Raw genomic sequence first — 13,363 nt, 5'->3', positions numbered from 1 at the left:
TTAGTTAACAAAGTCTTTCAAGGAGAAAATAAAGAAGATAAGAAAGATTATTTTTATTCATTTCATTCAGTTGTAATTTTTTTCCCCACTTCTGTTTAAAATTATAAATAACCTTATTCTGTGCAAACCCTAGATTAATTTATCTAAATAATTCTAAGCTAGTTTTAAAAGTTGTTTTAATTATGTTGCAAAATAAAAAAAAAAGGAAGAAAACTGTTGTTTGTTTCTCTGTGTGCAAGCTATTCTTAAAAGAGAAGACAACATCATTATCCATGAATGGGAAACCTTTTTATTTGATATGTAATTAAAAAAAATAATCCTTGAATTGAATGTATCATCTCATCTTTGCACAGTTTAGACAAAGGCCTTTTTTGTTTACAGAATTTACATGTCAATGCAGTTGCTTATAAATATTTCTGTGAAATAAACATAACCCTTCACAAAAAGAGCAGTTTACTCTTCATTCAGTAATTTTATATGCTAGCAAAAAGACAATGAAAGTTGTATGCAAATATAACATCAATGTACAGCATTATAATAACAGTTTTTAGTGATTATGCTACTTGGTATTATTTCATAGGAGCCTTTTTGTTTAGCCGTGGGCTGTGTTTGGAACAGAGATATGCCAGACCAGAGCGTCTCTGCTTGTTCTGCTCTTTGTGGGAGACATCCACAAATCCTTTAGTTGTGAAAGTGCAGAATTCCTGGACCCTACTCTGTAGCCGGTCTAAATTATTAGCAATAGCACTGACAGTGAATATACATTGTTTCCTCTGTTCCTGCTGTCCCTGTGCTTGGTGGGTGCATCGTCTGCAGCAGGAGCTGGGGTTCCCTTCTAAATCCCTAAAAGAAAGGGAACAGAGAGATGTGAGAGAGGGAAGAATGGAAAACATAGGGAAAAAAAAATAGAAGGGAGAGGAGAGGGAGAGGAGAGGGAGAGGAGAGGGAGAGGAGAGGAGAGGAGAGAGGAGAGGAGAGGAGAGGAGAGGAGAGGAGAGGAGAGGAGAGGAGAGGAGAGGAGAGGAGAGGAGAGGAGAGGAGAGGAGAGGAGAGGAGAGGAGAGGAGAGGAGAGGAGAGGAGAGGAGAGGAGAGGAGAGGAGAGGAGAGGAGAGGAGAGGAGAGGAGAGGAGAGGAGAGGAGAGGAGAGGAGAGGAGAGGAGAGGAGAGGAGAGGAGAGGAGAGGAGAGGAGAATGTAATGCACATTTGCAAGAAATCTTTTTTTGGAAAAACAAATTTAGTTTGGGATTTTCCTGCTTTTTCATCATTACTGTTGTTTGGGTGCAACTTTTGTGATTGTTTCAGCAATGGAGCACTTTAATAGCTTTTGTTACATGGCAAACTGTAAAACAACACAGGGATGAGGACACAAACAGGTTTTAGTACATGTGACCAGAGTAGCTCCATGCTGTTTAGTGTTAAATATCAAATCTCCAATAGCAGTTTGCTCTGCAAGCATTGTTTATTGCTCCCTTTGTGTATCTACAAGTTTGATAGAAAAGAAGCTGAACACAATACCAGGAGCGAGGAGAGATTTTGTGGAAGACCCAAACTGAAATCGCTAGAAATTCTTTAATATTTCATGGACGCCTGCAAAATATGGTGCCAGTTTATTCAGGGATTTGAAAGCAGCTGCAGAGTAAAAGTGCCTAATGAAAATGAAATAAATTTCCTGTGAATGGAATAAATTTTGATTGTGTGTCTGAGTGCAGTAATTATACATGTCACGCAGTAATTAGGCAGTCACAATGTGGCCACGGTGTCTTTTCTTTGTCTGCAGATGGTCTGGGAGAACGGCTGTGTTGTTATTGTCATGCTGACACCCCTCACGGAAAACGGAGTCAAACAGTGCTACCACTACTGGCCAGACGAAGGGTCAAATCTCTACCACATCTATGAGGTACCTAAACAAAACATCTGGTTGTAAATGTGACAGTAAGTGTACAGGCTGATTTCATACAGGCAAAATGGTGTTTAAGCTGATCTGTCTTGGACGTTGAGCTGAGGGCTCTTAAGATTTGCAAAAAATACAAGCACAGTTAGTGAAACAGCAAGGTAGTTTACGATGAATAAAACCTACTAAATAATGAGCCAAGTATAACAATAAATAAAGGACAATGGTTTTGTTTCTCAAATGATTTTCCAAGTGGTTGAAATGTGAAACCAAGTATTTATATTTTATAGAAAATTGTATTTTTAGGATTAGTAAATTTTGCCTTAGGAAAGCCATATGTATATCTTCACAGAAAAGCCTATATATAGCTCTAGTAATTAACACTATCTATTTTTACCTCTTGCCTCAGTCAGAAGAACAAATATAAATTTTCTTTCCCGCTTTACATATCTAGCCCAAAATATCATATCACTAGTTCTGCTGCAATGTAATGTGGAAAATCGCTATCAGATTTTTCTAGTTGTCTGGCTGAGTAGAGGAAGAAAACAATACCACAATGCCATGTAGGAAGAATAGGAAAATGTGAAGAAATATTGTTATTTAAATTAAAATATTAGCAAATTTATTTTCTGGAAATATTAACTCTGCAAACAAACTGGGTTTTATGCTTATTTTTCTTCATAGCAGAAGAAACTGACTTTTTACTTTTCATGTGAATTCAACTCCGATACTTAAGACCACTGAGAGCAGCCTGGGCAATGCATTGTGGACATTTCAGAGCAGAAAGCGACTGGCAGTCTAGCATATTTTCAAGCAGTGCCTTTTGCGTTCACATAATGATGTAAAGTTTCAATTTAATGATTTTTTTCTGTTGCATTAAAGCTGTCAAGATTTTTTTTCTGTTTTCAATAAATAGCAGTAGCAGCTAACCCCTTCCTGACAACTGCACTGATTGCTAAATAAAAACAAATTATTTTCCCCACACTAGCCAATTTGCTAATAAAAATAAAACTTTCCTGCAATTCCTTCATCCCAGACATCTTACACCCTGAAGATGTGGCTTGCAGCTGAAATTGCTGATCTTCTTTTGTTCCTTCTTGTGGGGTGTAGGTAAACCTTGTCTCTGAGCACATCTGGTGTGAGGATTTCCTTGTGAGGAGCTTCTATCTGAAGAACCTGCAGACGAACGAGACCCGCACAGTGACACAGTTCCACTTCCTCAGCTGGAACGATCAGAGGGTTCCTGCTTCCACAAGATCACTTCTGGATTTCCGCAGGTAAAGCACAAAATATGACAGTTCATTTAAGACAATACAGCTTTAAGTAGTTAAACTAGTCCTTTTAATTGTCCTTTAAATCCTTCTGGTTTGAAAGAGGGGGGAGGTTGGTGTCCTCAGCCTATGATGTTACAATGCTAAACTAACACAAAAATCTGCAGTAGGTTGATGTTTAGTGTTGTCTTACACATAGATGTTGCCTGGTCTAAAATATACTCATTTCCCGTTTAGAGACCGACACCTTTCTTCCCTTTATACAGCTCTTAAGTGCTTCTGTATTTCTTTGTTTTCCAAGTATTTATCCATTCTTCAACTTCCAGGCTTATTGTATGTCTCCCCTATGATCCTTATTGCAGAAATTTCACAAATAAATTACGTAGTGGAGTCACATGGCAATAACAGCATTCCCATGGGAGCATTTGCTCATAAGAATCGAACACTGAGGTCTCTAGACCTTCTTTGGCTGCAGGAAGGTGGCAATTTAAGAAAGCAGAAGAAAATGTTGACAAAGCATACACTCTGGAATTTTAAAGAAAGTCGAAGTGGTTTTAAAATACAAATATACAGAGGCAAAACCTGTGAAAGTCCTTGCCACTTTCTCAAATGTTTGCTGTGTCTAAATTTTAATTTGGAAATTAAAGCCATGCGTGATAAATACTGGAGTGAAATAATCTTCATTTGATTGCAAACCGTGCCCAGTGCATCGTGTGTAGGTGTTAGCATGTATCAGCTAATCCACAGCAATGCGCTTATGACTAATGAAAAGAATCTCCAAGAGGTTTGGGGAGTTGGCTCTCGATACACAAGCAGCCTGTGGGATCGCGTGTTTTCCTCTCTGTACTACAATATTATCTGCAACCCCCCAAAGTGATTATAAGGGCTCAGTGCTCAAAAGGTCCAAACTTGTTTCTTTCAATAAGTGCTGGGAGCTCTGACTGATGCCAGTCAGAGTTACACAGCTGCACCTGGGGCGAGAAACTGGCGCATATCCAATGGAAGCTGGTTGCACAGTTGTTGCCTGTTGGCAAAATCTTACCCTTAAAAATTTAGGATTGATTGATTGCCACCCTTCATCCATCAGCATTCTTGTACATGTGGCTGTTCAAAGCAGAGCACCATCTCACATGGTGCAGGTCAAATAACACAGTACAGCTGTACGGAGTCACTGGGAGCTATGGCTAGGTAAAACTATAAAGATATGCTACAGAGTCACAATAGAAATGCAGTAGTGGAAGAAGGAAGCAAAGCCATAAGATGGAGTAGAAACCGTAATTGAATTTTCAAGGTTTTCTTGTCTGGGTCCAAACTTTAACATGATTTTTATAGGCTGATTTCCCTTTGCTTGTGGCACCATAGAAGTTGCCTGTAGTAAATTTCTGTAGTGTAAATTCTGAAGTGGTTCCATTAAGTTGTGTGAGGCTGCAGCATGGAACCGACACAGTGTCCAATTTTCCTTTTTGAAGTTAGTGGAAAACTTGCTAGCAATTGTAACTAGACTATAAATTAACCTGTATAGCCAGGATGCCTGAAGTTTGGAGCAACTAGATTCTGACTTGCTCCAGTAAGAACTGAGGTCCCTGCATGAACTGCAGGATTAGATCTACAGTAAAATGTAGTTTGCATCACCAAGAAAGTACTGCTTAGAGTGACATTGTGTAAGGGTTAAATAGCCATGTTGGAGAAGTGCTATGCAACACTTTGAAAAAAGAAAAATTATAAATAGATGAGAAAAGTAGTGGAGCTTCTATTCTTTGTATTTAGAGCCTGTATGGGAACGAACTTGTCAAGATTTAATTGAATTCTGAGTATTCATTTAATATGTATTCACAGTCCAGTGTAGGGTACTGTAATCATTTGCTTCGTGCACATTTTGTACAATGAACTCATAATACTGAATGCATAGTAAAATTCTGCCTGAAAAGGAATTTTGGCATGCACAATAGCTGGTCTGTGAATCTCAGTTTTCTTGGTCATCTGATGCTGCTGTTTTTTAATGACAAAAAAAACTTAATTCACTATTGCTAAAATAATGTATTTTGAATTAATTTATACAATACATGTTTTGCATCCAAAGCTTCCTATTTGAAGTATAAACTCTATTGAATTACAACAGCTGAGTCATAAAGCCCCCAAAATAAATGTCTGACAGTGCTACCGTACTTGTAGTAGGGTAGTGCTGGGAAGGGGCTGTTCTCATCTCTTTTAATCTGTGTTTTTATGTGCATTCAGTGTGTTTGTATATATATATGGATATGTGTGTATATTTATATATTCACATACATATATGAAGTTAAGCATATACATAACCAACCCTCTATTTTTTATAATTCATCACCAAGAAAAATTGGATTCCCAAAATTACCTTGCCCAGAGTCTGTGGAAATATGGACCTTAAAATTTTTATTGAAGTAAATTTTGCTACTCTCTTTGAAAGCTGAAAGCATACATTTCTCTTACTATGTATCAGATTGTTTTAGATGATTTTGCATTTAGCAGATACATTAAACTTTGCAGAATAATCTACCATGCTTTCACAATGTAGGTATAAATTGCCAAAAAAAGATTATTCTATATATTTTTTAAAATCTGTGCAAATGACAGTCCCTGAGAGGTGAGGCTACTACAGAAACCACTGGTCAGTTTTAAATGCTTCTGGAGTCCTAATTTCATTTTGAACAATAGACCAATCATTATTGCTCTGGACTAGCTTGTTAGTCATGCACTGATATGTGTAATTAAATATTTCTTGAGCCCAGAGGGAGCACATTTACACTTTAAAGAGGGACTGCTAAGCTAAAAGATAATTAGCATCACATATGAGGGCTTTGCTTAAAATATATATCTATTATGCTATCACTTCTCGCTGTGTGCAATGGCATTTACTAACACTGCTCACTTTAAAAATGGACAAATTCTTATTTTGCCAGCTAATTAGCGGTTGCCAGTGTCATTTTTGTGATGTTGCAGCTAGTAATATGAGCCCAGTTGCATAGTCACAAAAGTGATCATTGGAAACTGTGACTCTGCTGCAGGGACAATGTGGGAAACCCCTTTTCTGAGCCTCTAACGACCTCTGACCTTTGCTTGCTGATGGTTTGCATGATGATTTCTTTTTCACTCAATGAGCCAAGGGTTGGTTTGTATTACTAATCATTCTTTCTAAGTTAATTCTTCCTGTATATGTATATATATATATATAAAAAATATATATTTTCTTCAACATTCAAGAACTTGCTTACTGATGAATTTCCAGCTCACTCTCATTAGCCAGAACTAAGAATGAAATGAGACGTTGTTGCGCTTCTAAATATTTTCATAAACTATATGTAGACAAAGCTATGAACCAGCTGGATTGAAACTCTGTTTTAATGTGTTTTCTGAAATGTGTGATAATGAAAATGTTTTAAACGCATTCAATAAAACTGACAAACATAAGGTGTCTTTCTCTGACGTGTGTCTCTGGCTGTCTGATTTACTGAGAGGTCTGATTTACTGATAGGTTTAGATCAAAATTGTCATTGAAATTATATTAGGGCTTTGGTAGATGACTAGTCACATCATGCAAATACCATATTAGTGGTGCCATGCGAGGAACAAAGAAAACTCACAAGCAGAAAAAGAAATAGTAAATACCCCTCTGTAGTTATTAGCTTTTATTTAGTACTTTAATTGCAGAAACGAGTCTTTACTAATGCACATTACGGGGGTTGGGGGGAGGATGACCAGCTGCACTTAGGGCAACCCAGACTAACTGTATCAGATATTATAATACTGATACTGTTGTTACAGACACTTCAAATATAATTTACTGTACAAATAAAAAAATAGGCTTTATATTGTATAGAAAATTGTTGATTCTTAAATATGACCATCAAGAACTGAATAATTAATTCCTGTGAAAGCTACTGCAGCTTCAGTCATTGAAGTTTTGATTGGTAGTGCCTCTGTATATATGCATTTATGGACATATGAGTGGTCCATTTAACTTCTAAAGTCAGGTGCTTCTCAGGGGCTTGCCATGTATTTAGTAGAACATTGTTCTACTGCATTACTTACATTCAAGGAATATAACTAGAGACAGAATCCCTCTGCAAGTATGATTTACATCAGTATGCAAAAAAATAACAATTGTGAAAAATTCCTGAATACTAATGTTTAAAGGGAATCGTCACAAGACCTTAATATTGTTATCAAGTTTGGTTAGAATCTTAAATAATAAAAAGCAGAATGTGAAGACACAGTTTCATGGGACATCACCAACATATTCATAGCCTGTTTGGGTTGAGTTCCAGGTATCCTGACTCCCTTGTCAGATTTAGAAGTTTAGGCATCTTCAGGCTATCCTGTAAGCAATGTTTAAAGATATATGCATGTTTTCACAGCACAGATGTTAGTGAATAGATGAAGAGCCAAGAACTAAATGATTCAGTAGATTTGCTGTGTTTTAAAATTCATAATAACATTCTACCACAGTTGCCAAAATCCAGCATCTCACTTAAGTTTATCAGTCCACATCCTGTGTAACACTTGAACAGAGCTGGGGACTGTTACATCGCCTGGACACCCCTTGAAAGCTGCCCTGTGAAATAGTTTTGTAGGAGACCTTTCTAGCTCTAGTAAACTCAAACATCTCATCAAGGAAACTGAATGAATGGTTTTGATTTGTTGAAGCAATGCTTTTCTGTTTTAGACTTTATTCAGCTTGCCTTGTTAACATATGTGTGCATATTTTATGGATTTGGGCCTCTAGCATACTTGTCATGCAAAATATATCCTAGATCAGAAGAGAGGTTTTGGAACTTTGGGGGTTGTAAGGCAATTTAAATAGATTTAGACCAAGTCTATGCATTCTATTCTTAGACTGTGTATCTTGCTTTGCTTCAGCACTTAATTCCTTTACTGAGTTTATATATCATCAGACCAGTTCTATATCTCTACTTTTATTGATTGACTTCACATATATCCTTTTGCCACTGAGAATGTTTAACTAAAAAGTTGTAGATGATAATAATGTGTAAATATTAAAAACACAATATAACACAAGACGTCTGCACTAGAGCCAAAGCGGTAAAGCTTGCTGATGGTCTTAGTTATTTTTACCAAAATAGATATACATTTTAGAATTTTGTGAGAAGATTTTCAGGAATTTTGGTATTTTCCTTCCTGGGGAGGACTGGCTTTAAAAGTCAACACACCTTGTACAAAGCATGTTGGAGTAGCTATTTTTAGTTCTGGGTTCAGTTTGGTGTCCCTTGGTACTTCTTAAAGCAAGCTCATGTACTCAAAGTTGGCTTTAAAATTAAAGCATCTCAGGATAATCTTAGTTTTGGACCTAAGGCATGTGACATTTGAGAAAACAGATAATTTATTTTGCCTAGCCAACAGTGATAATGGGATGTTGTCTGGGTTTTCTACAGCAGCAGAGCAGAAACAAACTTTCAGCAAGACTATGTATATCATAACTACTTGTTCTATTAGGAAATTATCAACCTGATTATTTCTTCAAATATAAAATATTTGCTTTTTCTTATTGCTTATTTTTACAGTTGGCTAAAGAAACAGTCTACAATATGCTCAATTAATTTTTTGTGTCTGTTTTGTTTCAGAAAAGTAAACAAGTGCTACAGGGGTCGCTCTTGTCCAGTAGTTGTGCACTGCAGGCAAGTACAATTTCTAAAATAGCATTAGAGAGATTTGTATGTATAAGAATTCAATGTAGATATAAACAAAATGGGCAAATTAAAGCCTTAGGTAAATCTCTGAACAGATAGCTAGGTAGGCCAAAGGTTTTATATATAATTAATCTGGTTTTTAATGCCAATTAATGTTTAGGATCCATTTTCATAATAAAATTATCATCTCCTGTGTTTTCTTAGATGTTATGCCATGCCTTAACAATGTATGGCCACACTTTCAGGTATAAGTAGAAGTTGAATTTCATAAACCTCCTTGAAAACGATAGTGGTTCCTTGCATCCCCTCCCAGTGCAGTCTTCTAAACTTCTTATTAACACTCTATTATGTTTTATTTTCTTTTATTTGCTTGCTTTTAGCAATCATGGTAAGAAGAGGGTGAAGTCAAGGGAAAACTTTGCCATAACAATGTTAATGTCTGAGTTTGCCATTGGAGGTTCTGCATCATAAGGAGAATGTTGCACTTATTTATTGATAAGGAAGATAGAAAACCAGCCCTGCTAAGAGGCAGGTTGTTTGACCTGTAGAACTCCACTTTGGGTGGAGTGAGGAGGGAGGGGATGTGTTTCTCACCTGTGGCACAGCAGACTCCCCCTTCCACAGGATGCAAGGAGGGTCTTCTGCAGAAGTGAACACTCTGGGGCAGGCTTGCACATCTTGCTTCAGGATGCCTGAGAGAAGAAATATTTCATGCAGAATGAAGAGCCCTCAAGTTTCTTGCTCTTTCATTACTGTGATGGATGGAAATGTCTGCAGTTGGCTCAGTAGTTTTTGCTTTTATTGGGCCTGATCACTGCCTTGTCTCTCGTTATTCAGCTTAACTAATAAGATTATGTCTTTGTTCCATTCATAGACATAGAAAAAAAAATTATTACTATTACTTCCCTTTCTCTAAGCAGTGATATAGTAACTGAAACAAAAAACCCTCTGTCTACAGAGACTTAACAAAAATTAAGTTTCATAGCCTGCCTGTAAATAGAATGTAATAATGCACTTCATGCTGTTCCATTATTTTTCCTTTCATTAATTCTTGTACACAAATTGGGCTATCAATAAAAATAATGGCTTAATTAATAAAACTACATGCCAGTCTAATTGGTCACACATGCACCTTTGTGAAAATTTCAGGGAGGGAAAGAAAAAACGCTTTTACTTAAAATCTTAATTATGTTTGCTAACAACAGCTCTAAAAGAGCATCATGCTGGCGATTACACGTTGTTGTCTGAAAGGGACACAAGCTGCATTCACATTAGGGAGCTTTGCCCCTCCCAAAGCTTAGTCTCGCATCTCTGAAGAATGACTGATGATAAACAAAAGTTAAAGCTGTTTCTTAAGAATTACAAGATAGTATTTTTTTCTGGTCATTGCAATTAAGGAAGGATTAAAGGAAACAGTAAAAAGAAAAACAAATCGTGCTTGATGTATAGCAAAGAAAGATTGCTGACCCTTGGTAATCAAATATTTTGATTTTCAGACAGGTCTCTGTATACATTCCCTCTGACTACTGTTTAAATGCAACCTGCAACATTTGGGGACCATTCTGGATAATGCTCTGGTTTAGTTTCTTCTGTGGTTCTTGGTCTCATACATAAGTGACTATAAGCTCATTCTGTGTACACGTTTTGAACAGAAATTATATCCTGTTACTAACTGTTATTTAAAATGCTTTTATTGCATAAACACAGTTTTATTTTAAAAGTAAAACTAAGGCCTGTTATCCATGCAGGCTAATGGTTAATCTTCCACAAATAGCTTGTGTTAATTCAGTGTAAGCTTTCTCTCCTCCTTTCAGTACCCTGCTTTAGCCCCTTGTTCTGTCCTCTTCACCCATGTGCTACAGTATAACATTAAGGGCAGGTACCTTCACATTGAGTCTGCATGCACATTGATAGGCTTTATTTTTTCTTTTTCCCTTTCTGTTGTCAGCGATGGTGCAGGAAGAAGTGGAACCTACATTCTAATTGACATGGTTCTCAATAAAATGGCCAAAGGTGAGAATCGAAAGGCTTGTTACTTCCTCGGTGCTGAAAGATGTGCTTGTGTTGCCATGACAACGTAAGGAGCAATATTCACAGAAAATCTGAGAGTAAATTAGAGGCAAATTGTACTCTTTCCTGAACATTCTTGAGTTTTATTTTCATAGCAATTTCAAACAACAAACCTGAATGCAAATGCTTCATGAATGAGCAGGTGTTTTCATACTGTTGAAAAGTATTTGAGTTTTTAAGCTTATAAGTTAGAATAGTTATTACAAGTTTTAGAAGAAGATACCTTGGGGCTGCCCAATCCTTATTTAGTAGATAAGTGGTTTAGGTCCTGGGCTGCTTCGTGACTGTTGCCCTGTATGCCCAGCCACAATGGTCAAACATGGTTACTTTTCTTTTCGTAGCTGCCTATTGCCAGCAAAGTGCCTAGAAGAGCTGGTACCAGATGTGGCCTCATGTGCTGCCCAAATTTATCTCTTAGGAGGAAAAAGACTGTAGCGAACAGGACAGAGAACTGAAAATAAATCAGCTAATGCTCTGTTCCTAGCTCTGCCACTGTTTGTTCAATATTGAACAATTTATTTAACTTTCCTGTTCCTTCATTTTCTTATCTGTGACATGCAGTTTTATGAAGTGGGAAATTATCTGTCAACATAAATAGTCTTGTTTGTTTAAAATGAAGTCTATAAATTCTCCAGAGATTGGGACCACTCCTTTACTTTTTGCTGATTAATAAATGGTTCATAGTGGGAAGTACTTGATATAATGTTCGCATTTTAGAACTAAACTGAATTTTTAATACTGTTACTGTCTTCAGAAGGAAAGAGGGTAAAAGTAGGCATGCAAGCCCGACTGTATGTTAAAAACATGTAATAGTCAACTTTATTTATATACTGTACTCCTACCCCATGCCTTTGGCCACGTTTGTATCACAGTTTCATAGAACTGCATTTTAAGGTGAAAAGAAATCTTGAGAAGTTGAAAATAAACAAAAAGGTAGTTATTTGCCTTTCTCAAGCTGACTACTTAAGCTACCTTGGTCTGGCATTATGTACATAGACGTATCTAAAGAAAAATGATTCATTGTAAAAAATGTATTAATTTATATTAAAATACTATATTTATGTCATTGAGTTCTAATCAATATAGAGTTGTTTAAAATCTTCTGACGTTAACATATTTTTGTCTGTAGTTTAAAAATACACTCCATGTTCTGCAGTCATCTATTGCATCCTGTGTATCCCAGTTCTGTGGGATGTAGTGGTGTCCTGTCCCTTTAGAAAGACGAGTTTAGCATTTTTTCCTCTCCCAATTCTGACTGTTAACATGTCTCGTCAAACACGAACTTAATTTTCTGCCCACAAGCATCCTGTGGAACTTTCTGCTGATGTTAAAAGAAATTATGTGTTTGCCTTCTTGTTAGCACTGTACTGAAAATAAATTTTTTAAGTGGGATGAGATTAGTTTTTCACGCTCACTGGAAAACAGGTTTTGATTCTGTGAAGGAATAGGGAGATATCCAATGCTTGTTCTGTGCCACAGGACAGCCTAGTCTTTAAAAACAGAAGCAATGATATGTCATAAAATTAATGTAGAACTTCGTTAGGTATTTGTTTGGCTCATTTCAGCCATCAGCAACGAGAAGCCGTAATGAAAACTAGATTTAAAGCATATGCAATTTACTCGCATAAAGAAGTAAATGAGAAGTATTTTGTGGCTTGGGGCTTTCAGCCACTTAAGGGAGGGTTGACTTTGTTGTAAAAGCACTGAAGAATGTCATTTATTGACTCCATTGTACCATGTAATGTCAAATTCCATTTTAAGTGTGGGCTTAGCACTTCACAATACCAGACAAGTCATGTGAAACTGGCCAGAGAAAGGCGTCACAGGGCTTTTTGCAGATCGGTCACCCCCATTTTGTTCTTGACCTGCTCCCCTCTGCCCGTGGGGGTGTGCGACGCGAAATCCCCTGACCTGGTGCTTTGGCTGGGGTTTAAATGAAAGATCAAAGGGCAGAGCGGGCATCTCAGCCCTGCTGAGGTGGGCCTTTCCCAGGCTGTCACACTGTGCGGCCGCCAAAGGTTTTGTTCGGGCGGGAACCGAAGCCCAGCCTGTGCGGCCGGGACCCTCTTTGTCTGCCCTGAGAAGCTGGAGGCCCAAGTTGAGGATCCAACGTTCATCAAATGATCAAAGGCCTTGAAGCCCTGGACATGAAATCTTTCTTTCCATTTCCTTTTCTTAGAGAATGAATTGCACGAGTGGCAAAGAATGCCCTTTCCAAAGCTTTTATGTGGAGTGCGAGGGCTAACTTCAGAGTCCTTCAGCGCTAAACATAAAAATCTAAGTGCACTTTCAATCTGCGCCCAGCTGCCAGGCCAGCATCTAGTAACATTTCTTTCAAAAAGGCTTTTAAGGATTAAGGCCTTCAGTCTTACAAAAAAAAAAAAAAAAGCAAAAAAAAACCTGGACTTTTAAGAATAAAGTTAGAATAATTTGAGTTTCTTGTTCCGCTGT

General features: G+C 37.3%; 1 protein-coding gene across 1 annotated transcript in view; it reads left to right on the top strand.

The window, feature by feature from the left end:
* The window catches only part of PTPRN2 (protein tyrosine phosphatase receptor type N2), a 652,986-nt gene that overhangs the window by 616,561 nt on the left and 23,062 nt on the right, over positions 1-13,363 (top strand). The window contains exons 18-21 of the mRNA XM_069859311.1: positions 1,780-1,899; positions 3,004-3,170; positions 8,777-8,830; positions 10,791-10,855. Of these exons, the coding sequence (XP_069715412.1) occupies positions 1,780-1,899; positions 3,004-3,170; positions 8,777-8,830; positions 10,791-10,855 (406 nt within the window). The remainder of the gene's footprint in view (positions 1-1,779; positions 1,900-3,003; positions 3,171-8,776; positions 8,831-10,790; positions 10,856-13,363) is intronic.

The sequence above is a fragment of the Phaenicophaeus curvirostris genome, chromosome 6 (genome assembly GCF_032191515.1).
Source record: "Phaenicophaeus curvirostris isolate KB17595 chromosome 6, BPBGC_Pcur_1.0, whole genome shotgun sequence".
Classification (NCBI taxonomy): domain Eukaryota; kingdom Metazoa; phylum Chordata; class Aves; order Cuculiformes; family Cuculidae; genus Phaenicophaeus; species Phaenicophaeus curvirostris.
This window is presented reverse-complemented; position numbering and strand designations above follow the sequence as displayed.